At 39.2% G+C, this 23,498-nt stretch overlaps 1 protein-coding gene across 5 annotated transcripts in view; it reads right to left on the bottom strand.

Moving 5' to 3' along the window:
- Positions 1-283: 283 nt before the first annotated feature.
- LOC134665076 (trafficking kinesin-binding protein milt) overlaps positions 284-23,498 on the bottom strand; it is a 59,917-nt gene continuing 36,702 nt past the window's right edge. For 4 of the 5 annotated variants that reach the window (XM_063521880.1, XM_063521877.1, XM_063521879.1 and 1 more), the window contains 12 exons: positions 21,949-22,025; positions 20,147-20,311; positions 16,736-16,934; positions 13,489-13,619; positions 12,052-12,141; positions 9,359-9,573; positions 8,588-8,770; positions 6,321-6,463; positions 5,828-5,983; positions 4,947-5,097; positions 3,966-4,243; positions 284-3,484 (listed from right to left, as the gene is read on the bottom strand). In XM_063521880.1, the coding sequence (XP_063377950.1) occupies positions 3,039-3,484; positions 3,966-4,243; positions 4,947-5,097; positions 5,828-5,983; positions 6,321-6,463; positions 8,588-8,770; positions 9,359-9,573; positions 12,052-12,141; positions 13,489-13,619; positions 16,736-16,934; positions 20,147-20,311; positions 21,949-21,999 (2,208 nt within the window). In that variant the 5' untranslated portion in view covers positions 22,000-22,025 and the 3' untranslated portion in view covers positions 284-3,038. Of the gene's footprint in view, positions 3,485-3,965; positions 4,244-4,946; positions 5,098-5,827; positions 5,984-6,320; positions 6,464-8,587; positions 8,771-9,358; positions 9,574-12,051; positions 12,142-13,488; positions 13,620-16,735; positions 16,935-20,146; positions 20,312-21,948; positions 22,026-22,759; positions 23,101-23,498 lie in introns of those variants that run through there. The other variant, XM_063521878.1, reaches the window with a different exon arrangement.

Genomic DNA, 23,498 nt, shown 5'->3' with positions numbered 1-23,498 from the left:
CGCGAAAGGTTAAGTAGGTGAGACATAGAAAAAAATTAACTCCGACGAAATAAGCTACACCACCAATATACCTACACACCAGAAATAATATATAGGCAATACATTAATCACTTTTCTTCCAAAAGAAATCCCGTTTAGCTCCTATACCGATTGGTTGGGTGTGCCCGCCGTGACTGTCGAATACTTTCTTGATAACTTTGATGTCTATAGACCATTTTAAAGTAAGTAAATAAGTGTGTGTGAACAGGGCAGGAACAGGGGTATTCAAGGGAAACTGCATAAGTTATCTTCGAATAAATTATATTCCTGTAATTATAATACAATAATTATAATTTTTGATGTCAAATCTCAACAAATTACCCTTATTCTACAGTTTATTTGTGCCTAAGGCTCGGGTACTCTCTCACTCGGGAATCAATCGTAATCGACTCACACTCGCTCGCCTCGCAGCCTCACCTCACCACTTCACAGATGGTTCAAGTTCAAGACACATGCTGACACGACGCCAAATCAAAAATCAATAGACGCGCTACAAAAACAACACAATACCAATCTGGTTAGAAATTATTATAATTCTGTAAATTTACGATACCTGATCACGTTGATTTGAAAATAAACAAATCAATAATAACATTAAAAACTATATAGCACCAATTTCAGAACCTAAAGTTAATCACTGATTATTCATTTAACTAAAAGACGGCAAATGAAGACAGCTATTTAAGTTCTGTAACTGATTAACTTTCACTCTTGTATTTGCTGATTCACCTCCACTATTATGAATTCAATACTACTTACACTATGGCATGCACCATTATTTTACTCAGACCCTAAGTTAGTAGTAACAAATGTTTACCCACTAATTAACTTTAATTAAAGCAACTAAATGAATTGACGTGGCCGTCAGCTCGTCATCACTGAGAAAATAAATTAAACATACATATTTACAATCAACCAAAGGATCTGCAGTGAAACTGAAAGGTACAAATGGGTGGCCATTGCTATGATGAGCCTCAAAATATGACTGTTTCTATGATACATATTACTAGGTTTCGATTTACAAAACATAAATAAATTTGTACTCTCCTACTTAAATGGAAGTTTGATTACATATTTACAATGATACATTATGATTTATCAATTACAGAAATTATATAATGATAAGCGCGATAATTATTATCGTAATACGACCACTTCAATAACTACTTCTTGACAAAGCGTCTACGTTAATTCTAGAGTTAAGTCTCAGATTACTAATCAATAAATAACACAACCAAAATAAAATAATACACTGTTCGTGGCGGGGTCTCGTTAACAAAGAAGGAACTGCAATTAATCGAGTTATCCGTTAACGCCCCTAATATAATTTAATCGTTTCATTTCACGCTTAACTATTATTATTTTGGTATACAATCATCTACACATCATTGATAAAAGAACCATAAATACGTACTTGTATGCAGTTGAAGATATTATAGTCAGAGATGGGCATTAATCGATTAACTTTTTAATCGACTAATCAATCGATTAAAAAAGTTAATCGTCAAAATTAATCGGCGATTAATTTAATCGCGATTAATTTAGTCGACCTAACATACGATTGAAATTGAATTAATCTTAATATTAATCGATTAAATTTCTCGATTAACTCTCGATTGAAAGTAGACAGGACACTGGTGGTCATTTTTGTATGTAACTAAAAATCAAAACTTCTTGCGTACACATTAAAAACCATTCCAGTGTTATAAATGTGCTTCAATAGTATAAGATGGTTACATTGGTTACTATAATAATGCGGATAACTTAGCGCGGCATCTCTAGGTAAGGGTTTAGGGCTTGTAGCGCAGGTATAAAAATTAGAAAGAGAACGACGTATGTGTATGAAAGAGCAAACACATTACTTCTCAGTTGTTTTCTATAAGGTTTCAACTTGTCAATGCAGTAATTACTTACTACTTACATCGAACGGATACTATCCTATCGAAGACGGTCGAAATTAATAGTCTCCAAGTGAACATACATAAAAATTCGTCTGTTACTTATATTATTTATAAATGTTTCAGACGAATTAGGCACCTCGTCCTTTTTTTTAAGTCGGTTAAAAAGACCATATGTATTGCTAAAATTAATCGAGAGAAAATTAATCGAACTAATTCATCGATTAAAAAAATTAATCGCCGGTAATTAGTCGACGATTAATTTAATCGTGACAATATTAGTCGGAGCTTTTCGACTAAAATTAATTAATCGTCACTTTTAATCGTTGCTCGCGATTAAGTCGGTTAATTTTAATCGTTAATCGTCAATCGATTACATTTTGCCCAACTCTGATTATAGTGTACCTATTAACACAGTTAAACTAGTTGACGTTGCTCGGCTGTTTTACATTTCTCGGTAACTAGGGGAATAAATAGCATATGTTTGACTCTCTAAATAGCTGCACTATATTAACCTTTAACTGTGTACATTTATGATTCGTTCTTTTATCAATGAAATTATTTAAGTGCACGCCTGGTCCTCATGACATTTCTCTCTTTTTAACACAAAGCGTAATAAACACTTGAGCTGTTTTAAAGGAATGTTTTATAGAGAGGGGAACAGAGACAGAAAAATGCCATTAATCAAACTCAATTCAGACTACAAAAAAAAAGATCTCAAGTTCGAATCCCAAAAAAAAAACATTTTATAAATGCACAAAGCTGCTCACTACAGTTAAATAATTCGCTACAAAAAATACACGTCAAAGGTAAAACGACTATACACAAATAACATAATAGGATATCAAAACGTAAAACATTATCTATCAAGGCGAACGTTACGTTCACAAATTATTCAAAATAAATCAGCTAAAAAAGAGCACGGTCGCTATCGGAGCGATACGAAACAAAAGCGCAGACGACCCTATCATAATCGTTAGAGTTAAGATTTCGTAGAAACAATCTGACAATTAAACTCGATTACAATCTCGTTCGATATTCCGCACATCCGGGTCCCGCAGGCCTACGGACCGAAGGAACAAAACGCGATCACGGCGCGAATTATAGAAGGCCGCCTTTCCTGCCGAACAGGAGCGTGCTGAGCGTGCCGAGCGGGGAGGAGTTTCTCTCCAGCGGCGGCGGCTTGGGCGCCGGGGGCGCGGCCACCGTGCCCAGGTCCGTGCGCGGCCGGGGGGCTCGAGGGCGCGTTCTTCTGCCGGGCGCCGCAGCGCTCGCGCCGGCCGCGTCCAGGGCGCCCTCGCCGGGGTGCGCGGGCACGCCCAGCACGGACTCCTGCCGCTCGGGCGCGGCGGGCGAGCGCAGCGTGCGCTTGAGGCAGGTGAGCTGCTCCATGGGGCTGCGGTGCACCAGCCCCGTGTACAGCGAGCCGGGGGTCTGCAGCGCGAGCGGCGCGGGCGACCCGTCGGCGGCGGGCGACGCCAGGTAGCGCCGCCGCAGGATCGACGTGCCCGACGCGATCAACGCGTGCAGCGAGGGGGGAGCGTCGCCTGGGAAATTCAAAGATCATCTTCAGTTATTTATACATCATTAACACGAACGTTAGTGTAAACTCTAAACGTTAAAAAAATCCGAAAGATACGTCGAGTGTGACATTTTGTCCGTTATCCAACATATTCACGGAATCCTTTCCTTACTAAAGATAATAGTTGTCTGCAAAATTGGTTAACGGACGATAATTTTGCGTGATAACGTCATAAGATAACATACCATTACATTACCATGGAGATCTGTCCACAATGTTACCACGGAGATCTGTCTACAACGTGACACTATGTGACGTTTATCCTGCATGCTACCGGTGTTCATCGATTTATAAGACATTATCACGTCAATAATCGTTTCTGTTTCAACTTACAATAATAAAACCTATCATTGTATTATTTAGCGACGTCCCTACGGTACGTCAATTTTCGAATCGGCAAATATTAATGGCGGTGGCGCCACTGATTATGTATTAAAAATACTGACCGGGCCTGGGCGTAGCAGGCGGCGAAGAATCCGGCGAGCCGAGCAGCGGGCTATTAGCGGGCGTGGCTGTAGGCGTAAAATGTCGCTCGACGACCCGCTCGCAGAAGGACTCGCGCCGCGACAGCACCGGCGACACGGCGGCGGACGAGCGCCGCGACGTGAGCCGCGAGCTCCACGCGCTGCCGAGCACGGACGAGCTCAGGCTGCTCATGCCCGAGCTGACGCTGCTGCCGCGCGTGCTGCTCACCAGGCTGCCGTCGTTCGGGTGCATCACCGTGCTGGGAAAAATGGAAATTTTATAATTAACCTTTTGAACGCCACAGACGGCAATTGACGTCTGAAAGAAGAAAGAAATTTCCTAACCGTCAAGACAGTATGTAAAGCTTCGTAGCCCTGTTTCATCAAAAGAGGTTTGTGGATTGTTGTGTGTACCTCATCGCCCACACTGTTAACTGACCATACGTAAACCTTATTACAAAAGGCATAGGGTCCACCGATGACAGTAAAATGTTGCTGTTTGTACCCTGCTGTAAACGACGAGAGTATCCGTAAGCAAGCGTGGCTCACTCCGCGATTTCGTCGCTTTGCAACAGGTACAAGTACATCCGTCCCACAATTTTGGTGGCTAGCCATAAGCCGCGCGTGGCGCTGTCGCCACCTAGCGGTCATATCAGATATGGAGATGGACAGGGACAGATTCTGTCTTATTTGTAGTTTTATGATATCCAGCAGCGCCATCTACAGTACTGATTTAAATATGGAACTGTGGTGTTCCAAATATGTTTTGATATGAATCGCTGTCATGCCGTTCTGTCACACAATAAATAGTCTTCGGTTAACATGCACGTATTTTATTAATAATAGGTTATGGGCCCAGAACGCTTCCACTGCGCACATTAATCGTAACAGACGCGTTTTGTTAGAGAATGAAACTTCTGTACCCTAGTACTATTATTTATTTTGTGCTGTAAGTGAGGTTACCTGTTGGTAAAGGTGTAGACATGGCTGGAGTGCGGCAGGCGCGGCATGTCGTCGTCCTCCTCCACGTCGGACAGCCGGTACAGCCGCAGCCCTAGGGCCTGCGCTGAGCGGGAGCCGCGCACTCCGACACCCTCCTGCTCCTCTAGTAACCCTGTAAAAAATACATGTAAGCGCCACTTGCACCATCCCACTAACCCGGGGTTAACCAGTTAAACCAAACGGTTCAACCGGTGACGGTTTACTGGGTAAACCCAGTGTCAAATTGTACTGGTAACCATGGCAATTCCACGTTTAACTGATTAACCCCGGGTTAGTGAATGGTGCAAAGGGCCTAAGCGCCACTTGTACCATCCTACTAACCCGGAGCTAACCGGTTAAATCTGATGTTACCATGGTTACCAGTACAATTTGACACTGGATTAGCGTTTTAACGGATTAACCCCGGGTTAGTGGGATGGTGCAAGTGGCCCTAAGTGTAACAACACATACACGAGGGAGCAAGCGTAAACAAGTTAACCTACCAAGCTGATGGCGGTGGGATTCAAACGGACACACTAGCGAGAAAGCACATATTTATCCATTAAAACTTTTACTATGGGACTAACTCCGAAATTGTTAAAAGAAAATTATTGCTCCATTCATTATCCCCAATTATATCTTTAACCCTTTATAAGGCATGAGGGTATTGAGGGTGTCAGGAATTATGCAAAATTGAACTTAATCACTTTGAAATAAAGTTCAAAATCAGGTGGGAAATATATTCCCTCCGCCTTATAAAGGCTTAAGGTGTTCATGGGGCAGCAACTATTAGTTATTCTGAACCGCATACTGTACTTTCCTCACTCAAGTTATACAGTCAGAGTAAATGATTGGGGGTTTACCTGACATGGTCGGCTTGGCGAGCTGCGCCCACGTGTGTAAGGTGAGCGAGCCCTCCATAGGCTTGACGATCTGCAGCTTGTGTGGAGCGCGGAAACGGGCCAAACCACCCGCCGCGCCTGCACCCCATACTGCGCTTTCTTCGCTTAGGTCACGCTCTGCGAATAAAATACAAGTATAAATCATCAAATATTAACGGATGATGGTTAAAAGACATTCACTACTTTTCCGTAGTAATATATCCAGCAGTAGTCTTTAGATTATTATAATAAACCTAATATCAGACGATAAGGATTGGTCCCATGCCGCCCACATCTGAGCCGAATGACAAGTTTTCAGTAATAATAAATGCTTTAGAAAACTATGAGCAATAAAACAACCTACGCAAAAGACAACACTTCAAATTGTCGTCATAAGCACTTGATGTTCGGAAACAGATCACTTATAGAACACCTCTTTATTTCTGCTATAGAAAAAAACATTGTAACACCATACCTGTGCTACGTCGATGCCTTAGCACGTGTGAGGCAGCCAAAGAAGCACGTCGAGAGTTGATCTCTTGTGGTGTGAGCCTTCGCAGCGCCGCTGCCAGCTCGGCTGCGCCCGGCGCTCCCGGTACACCTTCGCCGGTGCCGCCACTGTAAACAACAACATAGTTAAACTATAATACATTGTACTTGTAAAAGTGCTAAATGTTTACCCCCTTATTCATAAACGTTTACTAAATTTAACAAGCCGATAATGATCGTTTGTACCTTTCCATCATACCAATACGTCGGAAAGCGACAAACGATTATTATCGGCTTGTAAATACCGTGAGATACCTCTCATACACAATGAATAGGGAGTGCTCTTTTGCAGACGTTATAACGCACAAGGGAGCGTGCCTATAGGCGGTAGCACCTGCTTAATGCCGTGATGTGACTCATTTTGTAAAAAAAAAATCTGTTTACGAAAATTAAATGTGTGTATGATATGTTCTTCAAGACAAGATTAAAGGTGCCAAAATTCTGTTGATCACTTTAGTACTTAACATCTAATATGAGTGACAATAGTTTACAGGGTGATAACGGATTGGTGAATTTTATTTACACAGCCCGATTATTATTTTCGAAGTTCCTATAGTCTACATTTCTGCCCTGCTTATCGTACGTGCAGTACTTGCATGAAAAACATCGTTTAAATAAAGAACTTATTCAAAGAGAACAAGATAAACAATTGCATGCCTTTTCAACTGCGATTACTGCATATGTTGTTAGCAAGGCAGATTTAAACACAGATAACAATAAATGCGTAACAAGAAAACAACGCTTATCTTAAGAGATTTGCTTTGTCTAGTCAGTTATCGTCATATCATTAAAAATCACAATCTCAAGTCAATTTACTCGTTATCGTGACAATAACAAGCCGGAATCGGCCGATAATTCTCTCAACGTGAACAGTGTAGTTATGTCAGTCCTAACAATGAACACACGCAAACTCGCCTACCTCGACCTGAATTAAGTTAAAGAATGCCCATTATTACCCGCGCTTTGTTACCGTAATAGAACATGAAACGTGCCTAGACTCTCAATAGTTGTTCGTACGCAAATCTTTTGGCTCGAATATATTAACGTAAAAACTAACTTCCGCCGAAAAAATATTAGTAAAAGAGGCTCATGATTTCATTCGGAATTATTGCCAATTTTTATAATTTGTTGCTAAACCACGTCCTCATTTTAAAGTTAGAGCCAACTCCGTGTTATAATATATTTGGCAACAGATGCCAAATCAAATAATGGAATGAGCACACTGTTATACAATACATCGAAATATTTTAAAAACATGCGTTGTTTCCAATATTTCACTGACAAACATATTATTTTTGCGGTAATTCATTTGTCCGTTGACACCACTTGTCTCATATATTATGGCATGAGCGTGAAAATTTGGCTCAAATACTACTATTTACTTGTTTTTCTTTTTTTATTAACCTTGTCGTGCCAAAGTCTTTTTTCAGTCATCCGCGATTCATTTCATTGCTACGGCAGCGGCGGACGCCCGAGAGCGAGCGAAGGCCCATAAATACAGCTGTCTCGGCGCCAACTACGAGTTCGTAGCTTTTGGCGTCGAGACACTCGGACCGTGGGGTAGAGGAGCGCGTGGGCTCCTTAAGGAGCTAGGTAAGCGGTTAAGGGAGGCAACAGGGGACTCTCGCGCGGGCAGCTTTCTCGCGCAAAGGATTGCTATCGCTATACAGCGCGGGAATGCTGCCTGCGCGATGGGCACCTTGCCGAGGGGCCTAGGCTTAGAAGGTAGGTTTTAGGGATTTTTATTTTTTTGTTAGGTTTAGTTTTAGTTAATTTATTTTTTAGGCACTTGTATTAAGTTTGTTATTTCATTGCTTGTATCTGACTAAATATTGTCTGATATCGTCTTCTGTATACAAAACAGAATCCTATTGCTAAACATGTAATTCTGACTGTGCGAACTGTATCAATTGAAATTATTGGATGACATAATGCAGCGGTTGGCAACCTTTTAGCAGCCAAGGGCCACATAATAAGTTAAGGAAGTTGACGCGGGCCGCACTTTGTTAAGATGTGTGACTTTATCAGACATTGCTGTTTGACAATATTACATACAAAATAGCCAGGGAGGCTCGCGGGCCGCCTGTTGCCGACCGCTGACATAATGCATGAGCAGTGGGAAATATTGCATCTGGTTGCTGCGATCAAGAGCGCCCCGGACGCTCACTCTACTCATATGAAATATGTACTTACGGGTAGAGTTCGTCCGAGTCCGTGTCCGAGTCTTCGAAGAAGGAGTCGCTGGACAGCTTGGGCTTGGGGAGGAGGTAGGACGACCGCGGCAGCGGCGCGTCCGGCTGGTCGGATCCGGCTATCGACGCGCCGGACCACCTTGACGCGCACTGCACCGTCTCGAACACTTTCGCCATGCTCGATCTGAAATAAACGCGTATTTAAAATATATATTTATATAAACAAATTGCAGTGTGTGATCAAAACTGTTCGGGCGTATTCACTGCAGTAAACAAATCTACATCAGGCTACAACTTTAGACCAGTGAAGCGGCAACATACCTGCCAATCGGACACATTGGTATACAAAGTTATTAACTAAATCGACTGGTTGTGTTTGTTGTTTTTTTTTTTGCTAAGATTGATGTTAACCGCAGGACGCGCCAGGAAATTAAATTGTCAGTGTAATTCGGTTCACGACGTATGTATTTGATTTAGGAGGCCATAGTAATGTAATTAGTTTGTTGGTCCACTTTACTATCTTACATTCTAAAACCGGTATTGAGGTATAGTTACTGTTGCATTGGGTTACTGATTGATTGATTGACGCCGATACCGGAGTCCATGCTAAGCTCGGAGTATACTGAAGAGGGCATCTCTCGGCGTAAACTGGCAGGGAGGAGGCCGGCCGCGGCCGCCACGCTGGTCGTGAGGCCGCGCGTGGGCTCGGTTCGTTACAGCTGCCGTAGCAGCTTGTGTATTTATGTATAATGTACTGTTATATAATACTCACTGTTGCATTGGGTCGCTCCCGATGCCGATGCCGGAGTCCATACTAAGTTCTGAGTAGATGGAGGAGTGCATCTCTCGATGTAAGCTGGCAGGGAGGAGGCCGGCCGCGGCCGCCACGCTGGGCATGAGGCCGCGCGTCGGCTCGGTTCGTTTGCGAAGCTGCCGGAGCTGCTCTTGAGCTTCGGCAAGATGAGCAGCCACCTCCATGTACCGCTCCTGAACAAGTTACATAGTATACATTATTTGGAGCCCTATGTGTCTCACTGATGGGCAAAGGCCTCTCCCCAATTTCCCCACAGATCTTTGCAATGTTGAGTCTAGCCACTCCTTCAAAAAGGATTCTAATTACGCGTTATTCAATTTAAAGTATTATGTATAATTGTATATATTTAAAGTATGATGTTACGATCACAGTGCACCCTGAAAAGTCCGTGAAGTAGCGTATCACAATTTTATACTCATTATATATTATGCTACTACTAATCTACAGGAGTATTCAAGATGTCAAGTTATGCCTATAGATTAAATAAGATTGAATGCGATGGCCGGCCGAACAATTACATTTATTTCACATAATTCTATGTACAGTACAATAACAATGAATATGAAACAGCTATTGAAATAATATGAACGCATGCATAAGTACTCTTCTTACTGCAATTGTAAAACTTAATAGCTTTTCAAGCTGAGTGGTACTAAAAAAATGATATCACTTCATATTGCCGTAATCGATCATAATAAATATTCGCGTGCAAACAATGAAAACGTTTATGTCATAATCCAATACAAAATATGAACGTTTTAAAATCTACTTAATATATATTATGTAGGGTATATAATTATGTCGTGCATTTCACTTAGACAGATCTAAACTAATAACTTTAATATAGAAGTGTCTTGATGAATGAAATGAAACATGGTCTTATAATGAGCACACAGTTACGTTTCCGAAATTGTATAATCAATTCGCCTCCTTCTTTAATTGTGCTAAATTCAAAATCTCATTGTGTTGTGAGCTTTATCGTTTAAAAATATGAGTTTTAACTATCTCATTCCTGTATTTTTATAGCCCATTCTACAAATTTTCGTGAAATACAAGACCTATAAATATGGAAACTATGTAACGCCACGCCTTGATTGCGGCGCTGCGTACTTACAGCTGAGTGCCATTGTCTGCTATCTAGGACACACCTAGGGTAACTCAATATTATGAGCAATTAACGCAACGCCACCGCGATAGGCTCTCACATGGCTCCGTTCATAAGGTTCTACTTAATTATAGACGCTTATAGAACTTAACGGTGGTAGTAAAAAATAACCCGATAGCATAATGCAGGCATGTCCCGATATGCTGGTAGCAGTTATTACATGTCACTATAATATCACCGCGGTACAGAACACGCCTCTATTGTCAGAGCGTTAGAGCGCGTGTTCAGATATTGTGAACACCTTGGCCGCTCCGATATATCTGATGGCGACTGTACAACGTTTCACGGTTGTCTATTTACATCAGTAAAACGCGCTTAACAAGATTCTGAAGGGACCACGCCAAACACGCGCCTCACGTGGATTACACGGGAAATGTTATTTTACCTTATATCTTATCTTTTAATTTACTCTCAATTGGGTAATAAACCTGCCCCGGTATCGGCCATAATGTCCATAATATCGGTCACAATTTTTTTATAGTTCATGTGTTGACACTGACAGATTATGTCAAAACTATGCTTATAAATGGTCAAACCAATTTGTCAGTCAGTAAGAACCAGAAAAACTATACTCATCCTTTTCTTTTGGGTGCTAGTACTAGTCTAAGACAAAGATAGTATGATTATCTCTGTCTATTATTGAAATGAGACAGTCCTTTGACAAACTATAGAACCCAACTAAATTGATATGGCCTCACGGGCTTGTTTACAATATCATAAATAACAAAACTTGAAAATATTTAGGTAAATAAAAAATGGTTGCTTTTGGTATCAGTAGGTACAGTCACCTGCAATAATATGTTACTCTTCGAAGGCCGCAAAAATATCTAATACGATCTTATTTGTAGAGCCATAAGAGCGTGTCACATATTTTTGCGGCCTTCGAAGAGTAACATATTATTGCAGGTGACTGTACATGAAATTGCAATCAAAAAGTACTTCAGGATCGAGTACAAACAAAAGATAAAGATGTACTCGAACAAATGAGTCTTGCACTAATAACGACGTAATCGTCGCTATTAGTGCAAGATAATGAGGCTTTTAGTTTATAACACAAAATTAAAAGTAAACAAGATTAGTTTTATCTAAGACTATTCATAATCTGATTTATCTTAAATGTATTTTATTAAACTGCCTAGCTGGCCCCGCACAGTAAAACTGGCCTTGGATGAAAATATAACTTTTTTATGTGTGTTTATTTGTCTCATTAAAGAACATAAATCTACCAAAATATTACTGGCAAAAGATTTTTTATAGTATTCAATTTTGTGAGGTTTGCTGAGGTGAAATTTTATATGTGCAACGAGAGACAAAGTTTGTTTGATTCCATAGCAAACGAAAGATTCTATAACAAGCAAGTTTCACTCAAATAAAAACCAACCTTGGTTTCTTGTTGCCAAAATACGAGTAACATTTTTTTTATTTTAAATTTTATCTAATTCTGGATATGAATGTATATTATTATAATGAGAATGGTTGAACTTACCTTCGTATCCGCCAACTCCGCCGCCAATGCATTTTGGTTATCTCTAGTTATGTCTAATATCCGCAACGTCTGCTGGTGCTCCGCAGTTATCTGTGGACGGAACGATCATTACTCACTGTCGAGCCCGTGTCCCCATTTATAACCCTTGTTAGTAGACTACCGGATACTCAGATTTCAGAAGATTAGGTGTACATTATCAGTGTCAAATTATATCGGGAAACGCTCTAATGGAGCTTATAATGAAATCGTGTCTCAAAGATATATATGTCAATTAAAAAAGATAAATATTTAATTACACAAACGGGTCTACCGCGATATCATTTCAGCAACTCAGCTGAAACGTCGGAATTTAAGGTAAAAACAATGAAATCATATTGCGGTAGATCCGTTTGAGTAATTAAATATGTGTACAAAACGCAAGAGTTCAAAGTGTTACAAAAAAGATAAATGTGTCACGAATATCCAGAAATAAAACATTTGGACGCGCGTACGATACTTTATTACTACTGATATTAATCCTTTTAATGGGCATGCTTTTAATAGCCGCCACCATAAGTTATAAAATCTTCTTTTTCATGGGTAATAAAAGCTGTCTAGGGCCGAAATGAACTGCGCAACGTCTAGACGTCATCTAATCGAATAACCTTAACCATACATTTATCGCTAAATCCGCTTTACTCAAGGCCTTAAATATTACTTAAACTCGTTCAGCCTTTATATGACTTCTTCGATATCAACACATAAGTTCTAGATAAGGCTGAGATAGTTTAGTAGGTACGATATTCGTTTAACAACAAAAAAATACGTGACCTACCTCACATGCCCTATTTTTAATGTTTGTTATGATTTTGTAGGAGTCACACTATCGATTGAATGGTAGATTGTTAACCATGCATAGGCGTACCCAGCATTTTTAGTGTTCCGTACAAAACTTTGTTTACGGAACACTTATGGGATCACTTCGGTCTTGTTTTAAAGGGTGGGGCAGAAGTAGGGTTACGTGCTAAGGCACGATTAAGATTGTTCCTAAAAAAATTTAGCTTCTCGTCAGACCACAGACCAGGGTGGGGCAAGTTGTCCCACTTGCCCCACCGTGTGTACACCTATGTAACCAAGGGATGAAAAGCAAGCGTCTGACTCGAACTATCTGACGAGATAGTTCGAGTCAGAAGGGTGCTTTTCATCCGAGTTAAACATAACTTTTCATTTCAAATACATGTGTACTTCACAATACATGTGTACTTTACAAATTAAAATTGTAAGTAAAAGTATCGTTATTTATGGAATTGTGAGTTAGGTAAATACACCATTAATTAAAAATTCTGCAAATAGTATTTCTGGAATTATCAAAATGAAAATTATACAAAAAATCCATTTAAAACTGAGTCTTCATTTCTTATCGTAAAAAAATATTGTAACATTCATTTCATACGGTACCTGTTGTAGATTTTTCTCCGTAGCAGCGAGCCTCGCATTGACGGAGTCATATTGCTGTTGTAATTCCGCAGCCCGCTGTCGCTCCTCCGCCAACTCCGAGCCCAGCACACCAGCCTCCGAGTTAGCACTTGCTGTTCACAGAACACACAAATATAACGATTGATTTATAACTTTAATAAATATTTAAATAAACAGTCAGTCGTAAACTCGAAAACTCAACTATGAACTCAGAATATCAGAATATAATGTTACGGTTGTAAATATCCTGCGAATGCGTTGTTAGTACGTCATTGTAAATTCTAATACCATTTGCGTATGGATTCTCAACTGATCGCGTAATTTTCGTAATATTATGTGCAGTGCGGGAGCGGTTTGCGAATGGTACGGGAGAGGCGCATTTCATATCTAGACACAACATAAAAATTTAACACAGTGTGATACACGTGTTTGCAAGAATATTTTATATTCCAAATACATTGTAAGTAAATTATTTTTCTCCGTCCACTAAATTGCACCCAATAGAAAGTACCTCTAATTAAGTCATAACAGATTATCTACACTTTTATAGCCAATATTTCTAGAGCAGCAAAGAATAATTAAGCCGGTAGATTACGGGAGTTATCCGCTTACATTCTAGCGTAGTCATTTTTGTAGTGAAACAAATGTCGCCTTTCGTAATATTAGTTATATACTATACAAGTGCGAAAAGTAGGAAATTCGCAACGAGTGGCAATAAATTGAAACACGACCGAAGGGAATGCTTTAAATCGACACGAGTTGCGAATTATCTTTTCGCACGTGTATTGTTCAACGTTTTACAGTACATATGGCCCTTTAAATTTTAGACATAGGCACACGTATTGACCTTAATCTCGCCCCATAATTATGTCAGTCGTATATTAACAGTTTAAGTACCGGCTACTTTATTACACATTTACATATTCTCTTTTACATGGCTTACATATTAAGAGCCAGTTGCACTAACCACAATCGACAGACTGGCCCCAATTTCAGCATGGCTACAATTGTCAGTGACATATGTCGAGCGACAATTGTCAAGCGACAGGTGACATATTACAATTTTATAAAATATTTTCTATAGAAATACTTACAAACATGACAGGCATTTTGCTACAATTGTATGTAAGTATTACAATTATGTTGTGAAACAAGAATTATTTTTTCTAGTCGACATATTTGTAGAATTGTTGGTGAATCTTGACAGGAAATGAGTTATATGTCGGAATTTTGCGACAATTGTCGTGTTTCTTGTGACAATTGTCATAAACTTAGCAAGAGAAATATCTGTTTTTCCGATATAATGAAGTTTTTTTAATAATACAATGATGGTGGCAAACAGGAATACGGTCCGCCCGATGGTAAGCGGTAACCGTAGCCCATGGATGCCTATGACGTCAGCAACAGTGATGTTTTACAATTGTCGCACCTGTCACCGTGGTGAAATTGGGGCCTGGTCTGATGAAAATTGTCATACCTAATATGAAATGCTTGTAAACGTAATTACACAGACGATTTGGTACAACCGACTCTCTGAGCAAGAAAGTGATGAACAACAAAATCAATATGGTCAATAGCGAAGAATTCCTTTCCACCGGTTTCTTGAGTTGATTTCTTTCTTCCAAGTGTTGACATGAGACAAGTTGGAACAAGTATGGTCTGACAGGGTGCAAACCTTAATGAAAACACGCTGCAAGGCCACCTTGTGCCACCAGGTCTATAATCTTCTATATTCTTCCGTCTTCTTATATCTTCAATACAAATTCAAACAATATTGTTAAGTATACTCTAAATAGTAATGTAAATTAAGTTATTCAAAAACTGAACAAACGTAAATTATGTATATTTTTTAAGTATCTAGGCAGTCCGCCTTTTCTCTTTAAGAAAAAAAAACATTACACAAATGAAATGACGTACATATTTTACGATACGTATCGCTTATCTATACAATCAAGTCTGCAAAGTTGGTAAATAAATTAAACATTGATAGCGGTAACTTCTCTCATCGGTATTTCTGTGTTTTGATTTACCTGACATTCTTGTACGAGTATAAAAAGTCTACAACAGGGTCGCATTTGTCTCATTCTAACGAATACTATAGTTAGAAATCTCTTTCTGACCGACTGAGATTATAGATACATGCCTATTATAAAACACGACCCAGATAGTAGGTATATGTACAAGTGGGAGGGTGATTGAACTGACTGCGAAAACAAACTTTACGAACAAGCAATTGTTTCCCACTTGAATGATCAATGAAATGAATTGAATGATAAACATGAGTTTATACAACGAATTACGATAAGTACAACTATTTTAGAACAGAACCAGTAAAGACTAAAAATATCATATCGACATTTGATAACTTTTAAGTGTCTAAACTTTAAACAACTTTAAATTGTTAAAACACAATAATGGATCCCTGTAAATGCCATAAAAATATTGAGGGCAAGATAAGAAATTGCTATCGCCGAAAATGTATTTATCACAAATTAACATATTAAGATTAAGAGTATGTATATCAAACAATTAATCACTTTGTCTTGGTGGTAAAACTTGATAGGAGATTAAGAACATTTTTAAAGGCATTTGACTTAATTTGGACATACTCTCACGTAAATAAACAAGTTATACAATATTTTTTTAGGTTTAGAACATTGGGCTTGGCATTTTAACCCAACCAGTACTTCCCTAACCAACTCACTTCCCCGTCGAATGCAACGTTCACGGAAATGTTCTAAGATAGGTTTTCACGCCCCAGAGCGCCGGTGCGAGCTCTCTAGACTGCGCCTAATTTAATCTCGGAGCAGGAGCAGTCGCGAGTCGACCGCGTACGTACAATTGATGAGTGAGTGATACGTCTTTAAGTTAAGTACCTATACTGGTGGTTAAGCGGTGGTGGCCGAGTGGATATGACGCCCGACTTTCAATCCGGAGGTCGCGGGCTCAAATCCTAATTCGTACCAATAAGTTTTTCGGAACTAAATATCATTTAATATTTACCACTAGCTTTTCGGTGAAGGAAAGCCAACGTGAGGAAACCTGCATACATCTGCGAAGAAATTCAAAGGTGTATGTGAAGTCCCCCAATCCGCATTGGGCTAGCGTGGGGACTATAGCCCAAGCCCTCTCGCGCATGAAAGGAGGCCTGTGCGCAGCAATGGGGCGTATAAAGGCTGAATTATTATTATTAATTATTACCTATACTGATTGTGTGTCTAGTACTGACCGAGTTGTTGCGCGATGTCCCGCAGCAGCTGCCGCTCGGCCAGCTCGCACTGGTCGGCGCCGGCGGCAAGCCGCGCGGCTTCGTCGCGCAGAGCGCGGTTTTCCCGCTCCAGCGCACCTGTGCGCTTGCGCAGCGCCGCCTCCTGAGCCGCTTCCTGCTCAGACGGGGTCGAGCCCTCCTCTGTATCATTGGTTAGAATCTGTTGACAAAAAATAATGATATAGCAACACCGTGTGATAAGCAAACCACTTAAGCGAAGAGAGTACATCGAATGTCTCTTCTCTTCACAATTTTACTCGACATAATAAAAAGGTCGATAACCCGAATCGCCTTCCTACTTTATTGGTATTATCCTTACTTAACGTTGCCAGCAACGTCGTTGTACTATGTATATTAATGTTGCACCGCAAATATATCGAAAATCGAATCGCATTATAAGTGAATACTGGGCATTTCAAACATGAACTTGTTTAATCGAAATTGGAGTTCAAAAGGATCAAAAGCGCATTTAATTACACGGCACGTATATGGGTTTAAATGCCTTACAAACGCAATGTTAGCAGTTTATAAGAAACCTGACCAATAAACGGGGGAAAAAACGCGCACAGCAGGTGCCTAAATGGAGAGTATCAAACGTGAATGACCGCGTTTTTTCGTCCTGTTTTTGCGGGTAATCGAACAAGTAAAACAACTCTATACGGTGTATTAAATTACTGCACTGCGGTCCATAAAAGTAGGGCAGGTTTAGAACAATCAAGGTTCATAATATATGAGCGCGACACATGATACCTACCTGCATCAAATTTGTTCTAATAACGGTTTTAGCTAAAATAGCGTCGTATTTAGAGAATTTTAAGATTTGGATTACATTATTTTTGAGGATTAACAGAACTAAACTAAAAAGACAAATCATTTGTTACAAAGAAATTGGGGCGCTCTGGACATACCTATACTGGGATCACAAATGTAAAGAAAAGGTTACAATACGTCATACCAGCTATGTAAACATTCCAGCTGTGAATGCATTCCCTCTACCCTCGCTGTGTTATGTTTGTTCTTAGACATCCATACATTGTAACAAGGAATATAAGTAACCAATTTTTATGGTGCCGTTAAAAGATGTAATCGACATTCGGTAGATGTCGCTATACGCCACCCCAAAGGCGTATACAAAAGCACAGAATGAATAATAGTACTAGGTACAGAAGACTCAGCACAGATATGGCGCGATAGCGCCACGCGCGGCTTATGCCTTTCCCCAAAATTGGGGTGGAACGGATGTACTTTTAGCTACCTGTAGCAAAGCGACGAAATCGCAGAGTGAGTCACGCCTGACATAAGGGAAGGAAAGGAAATATTCGCGAGTTTCTGGTAGGCTTCCGTAGCTCAATTGCTTAAGAGCAAACGCACGGATTGCGGGGGTTGCTGGTGCAAGTCCTGTCGGAAGCATACATTAAAAGAATATAACAGCAAAGATGTTTTTGAAACTTTACTATTATGAATGAAACCAAAAATAATATTAATTAACTAGTCAGTTGTTTCAACAACTTGATTAAACGGGTACATTGTTTCAATGATATTGTATCAGCATGAGATGTGCGACTTTTAAATAAACAGAGCAGGTCAAATTGCAGGTCATCGCGATAATTAACTAGGTAAGATTTTCTTTAAAATGCAGCCAATCACAAGCCATCGCGTTTTTTTGGTAGGTGCCATTCACTTGTATCATATGCATGTTCCCTTCCCACCATGTCGTTACCCTTTACTACGTATATTGTTTCGATTGTAATGTTTTAATGCTATTGTTTATATACTAGTTAGTATCTCATCGTGAGAAATATAAAAATACGTTAAAAAGCCACCATTGATACTTTAGATAACGTGCTCTGATATAAATATGTATATAAGACTAACTCATATTTCTCATGACGGTGTAATCTTGACGTTAACAAGCTATATTATTTCATTCGTTTTAACAATAAAACTATTTGGAAATTACAGTTACCCTAGTTCTAACAGTTCTCTAAAGTCAAAACCAGGTGACTCAAGTTATATAACCAATGATATAGTTCCATACATCCATATACGCAAAAATAACTAGGTAGACACGTGGTTTTGTTTGTTTACATTCCTGTTTGTACCTAAAAGCTATTACAGCTAACTGTTTTGGTTTCTGATCATATTTTAGCCTTAGGCACAGAATGTTGTCACAAGTTTGACAAGTGTATTTTTTACTAAATTTTGTTGTAAATTATGTACTCGTAAATTATAGTGAACAGATAGAAGATCACCTGCATTTTTTGGTCGTATGGGTTTCATAATAATTGTAAAGAATACTTTACAAATACGAATTTAATAAAAAAAAAAGTTAAATTTGGGTTTCATAATAATTGTAAAGAATACATTACAGATATCTATTTTATAAAAAAAAAGTTAAATTAGCGAATTGTTAATATACTATTAAGCAGCTATTTAAATATCCAACTACGATTACTACATTGCTCACACCGAGCTATAATCGATTTCTTCGTGACTGTCTTTTAATAACTTAATTATGTAATTACATACAACACTACCTACGGAATTACCCGATCAATAATTACACGCACGGCAAACGCAAGTGCTGCAACGATGTTAGCGGTGGAAGTCGTTTAAAACCCAGATTACCTATAAAAAGAGGACGCTAAACAATTGTTCTTAGGCGTGTGAAAAATACACGAAAATTACAACTTAACAACAGTCAAAGTATGTCACCGACATGACATCAATTCCTAGAAACCGCACGTGGATTTTATTAGTCTGTGGACTCGACTAATTAATTACATATAATTACCTCTAGGAATAAGTTCACTACAATGGTGCAGGTATTCTTATAAACAAAAATCTGAATGTTTATAAACTGCACGCGATGGTGCGCAGAATGTGGTCACTCATAAAGCAACATAACGAAATATTATTTAAAGTTGAACGTTTAATAATTATAATAGGGCACCCTACGTGACTAAGCGCGTAAAGCGTAGGGTAGGGCACGTCACATAATCAGTCGACGATTTAGAATTGTGTTATGGGTGTGTCCACCCCAGTCATGTAATTTAACCCTGTTAAATGGTGGTTGGGAAACAACTCTACCTAAGTCAGCACGTTCTCTAAGCGCCGCTTCCACCATCCCACTAGTCCGGGGTTAAAAGGTTAAACCTGGAGGAGTCGCAGTTACCATGGTTACCAATACAATTTGACTCTGGGTTGACTTGGGTTAACCCCGGGTGCAAGTGGCCCTAAACCGTTTATATTTCCGTACTCACCTCATGACTACAAAGTTTAGTAACTCAGCTCTTACACATGAGTCTGAAAATTCCGACTAGTATAAGAATGTGCCCCAGTCCCTTCAATGAGAGACGTAGACAATATTACCTGCAGTAAATCAGTCTTTGCAGTGAGGTCGTGCCTCAGCTGTGTGATGTGGTCTCTGGCGCTCCGCAGCTCGCCTTCGAGAGAGTTGACCCGCGCTTCTAATACGCCATTTGTGGCCAGCAACTCCTTCCCGATGCGGGCCGTCAACTCTAAATCTTTCTCTTTCTGTAACAAAACATAAATATTTGAAGTACTGATGCAAGTACCTACCTACCTAGGGCGACACATACTGGAACCCTATGAGGTACAGAGCATTACGGCCCAAAAAATCTGGAATTTTCTGGATTCAACGGGCATTAGTAGTGAACTTTAAAGGGCCGTCACAATAGATCACAGCTTGGTCGAAGTGACACTCAAAGGCCTACAACACCCCAATAATAAACAACTGCAAGTAGCAAACTGCCAGACCAACCTTATCAAGTTTTTAGTGGATATTATAAAGCCAAGTATAAGAGGCCATTTAGCACCCAAAGTCACACCCTGTCTCAATCAAGCGAAGTGATATATTATGTTAATAACTATGGTAAACCAACCCAGAATTAATTTGGTTGGCCGTCCATCAAATCTGGATCTAACTGTTTTGCCGCACCATTTAGTTGCGTACTGAATAAATTACTCGCACCCTGGGGGCTGTCGGGTAATTTATCGGATTATAGTAGGCACGTTGCAATGATTCACTTCATTATTGATTTCTCGATACAGCTACATTGCGTATACCTAGCTCTCAAGTCTCAATGTCAGTAGCATTTCGATGCAATAAAAATAATATTGTGGTTTGCAATTTCACCACTTTTCTAGGTTATTCAGATTAAGCGCTAAGATGAATAAAGTTTTCCAAAGATGAAATAAATAATTTAGAGCAAGTCATGAAATGCCATTTATGTGAAATTTAAAAATTATGGTTTAACTTGATTTTGAAGTGGAAAAAAAAGTAATTTAAGGAGGTGAAATGATTTTCCTATGTTGTATCGTTATACTAAGTTGTATTTTGTCTAAGTTTTACGTTGTTGAGTTTAGTAACTTAGCAAGTAGAATAGCATCTCATACTGGTAAATAAGTAGTTTCTGTTAAGGTGTAAGGTGGTGGAGTAAGGTGTCCTTTTAGGTACATTTTTATATGTTTTGTTTCACACAATATACTGCATTTTAAATTACAATATACTGCATTTTTTACATTAAATTGCTCCCTTTGTTTAATCGCATCAATCATTGCCAATCTGTATCGCAATAATTATGCGGATAGCAATCCAATTGTCATTAATTGGAATTTGAAACGTCGGCATGTGCTATTAGTAGATAGTACGAACGTGAGTATTGTTAATATCACACAAGAAAGAGTCGTGCTTTATAACCATTGACCCTTAATAGATTATATATATACCTGGATTTCATATCAGATCCGCTATATTCGTACGTTCGTACGCTATGTTAAGATGATAATATAGTCCTCCAGGTATGAGCACGTATATGGCTCGCAAAACCGGGGTTCGAAGCTGTTATATGCCTCGAACCATTTGCTGCATTTGGTAGAAAATCAGCCTAAACCTCATTAAGAATAGGTAGGCAATAGATAACACCATGTATAAAGACGATATATATCGGGAGACCCAATTTGGAACCCAATCGTCCCGTATCCACAGTATAATACTCAAAACCAGGCAAATCTCAGTTCGTAAAATACTTATTTTACCGAGCACATTTCAGTCCATAAGTGAAAACTGGTAACACCTACCTACATGAGGCATGCATAAGTACACATAACAATTATAGCATGAAAAGACGCAGAAAACAATGGGTACTTACTTCTTCCAAGAGCCGTGTTACTGCTTCGATGTCATTGTAGGTTTTTGTCATTTGGCTCACCCTGTTGCTGCATAGAACTGTGGACAAACGTACATTTTAAACTTTAATTCTTACTACCAAATATGTACTAATTATCCACTACAAGTATAAAACGAAAACAAGGAGTATTTCAGTACAGTACAACACAAGACGAAATATATTAATTATACATTGTAAACATACGTCAGAGGCGAAAGAATGAAATATTATTACTCTGACTGTATAGGTACTTCACCTGAAATGATACTCCACTTTTTACACAATACAAATAAATAATCAATTACATTTGGAAATCTGGAAACGTAACTAATCAAGCAAAACATAAAATATTTTTTTTATTTCATAAATACTTTGCCAAATATTTATTAATCCTATAGATTTTTTTTTGTAATCGGCAATTTCTAATAAATTATTGTTATTAGGTGCCTATGCTAATTTGTATATGAATTAAATTTATTTAAAACACCTTATAAATCTTACCAACGCTCATAACTTCACCGTTAGAAAACGCGTTCTAACCAGTAGTGCACTAACTACTATTGTATACAGGATAGTAAACAATCCTTCATCCGATAAAAAAGCAAAACAAACCAAGATCACAATAGGTACTATTGTCCAAAACGCGTACTTTTTACAAGTGGAACGCACGCGAGCGTAAACACAGAATGATGATGAATTTTTCATGGCTAGCTAACCGGCATCGAGAGATAAGATATGATAAACAATTATTTAAATATCGATATAAATAGATCGACACTGTGTTGATACTAACCAGGATTATCGAGATCAGCGCGTGGCGTATACATTGAAACGGTTCAATGAAGCGATGCACTACAACACTACACTGTTACTCATACATTATTCGTGAGGATAGTTCGATAATATCGGAAGTGTTTCATCGATATAGAATCCGTAGCGACAGACACTAGCGCGGGCCGGCTGAACAAGCTGGTGACTACGCCAGGTTGCCGGCGCGGAGGGCGACCAAAACAAACTGTTTTACTCGATTGTGTACACATGTGGGAAAACTTGAGTACCCAGCAAAAGAGACAACAGACACTGGAGTAGATAGGTACTTGAGCACATAATGGTACTGATAAAAAGCTACCTTCAGTACATTAACGCTTACTCTAATAACGTTTTGTTTGCCATCATGCCTAAATAGCATGCCGAATTGATAAACTTTGATTAAAAACGGGTCCCTACGTACGAGTACATACAACTGCATTGATTAGGTTAATCGACTTGTGAAGTAGGTAACACAGATTGTATATTCCATAACATCATATAAGGATTTTCACAATACTTTGCCGTAAGCAAAAGTGCAATATAGTTTTATTACAAAACTAAAAAGGTAGCAGACTTGCTTTCTAAGTATGGGAACAGAATAACGAGGGTATTGAATGGTGGATGTGCTTTTTCTCATTGTTACTTAACTCCGAGATTACAACGGATATCGATTGTGATGCACGGGCTGTCTCACACGACGCAAACACACAGTTTTTACCAAC

The sequence above is a fragment of the Cydia fagiglandana genome, chromosome 6 (assembly GCF_963556715.1).
Source record: "Cydia fagiglandana chromosome 6, ilCydFagi1.1, whole genome shotgun sequence".
Lineage (NCBI taxonomy): Eukaryota > Metazoa > Arthropoda > Insecta > Lepidoptera > Tortricidae > Cydia > Cydia fagiglandana.
Note: the sequence above shows the minus strand (reverse complement) of the source record. Positions and strands in the feature narration are given on the sequence as shown.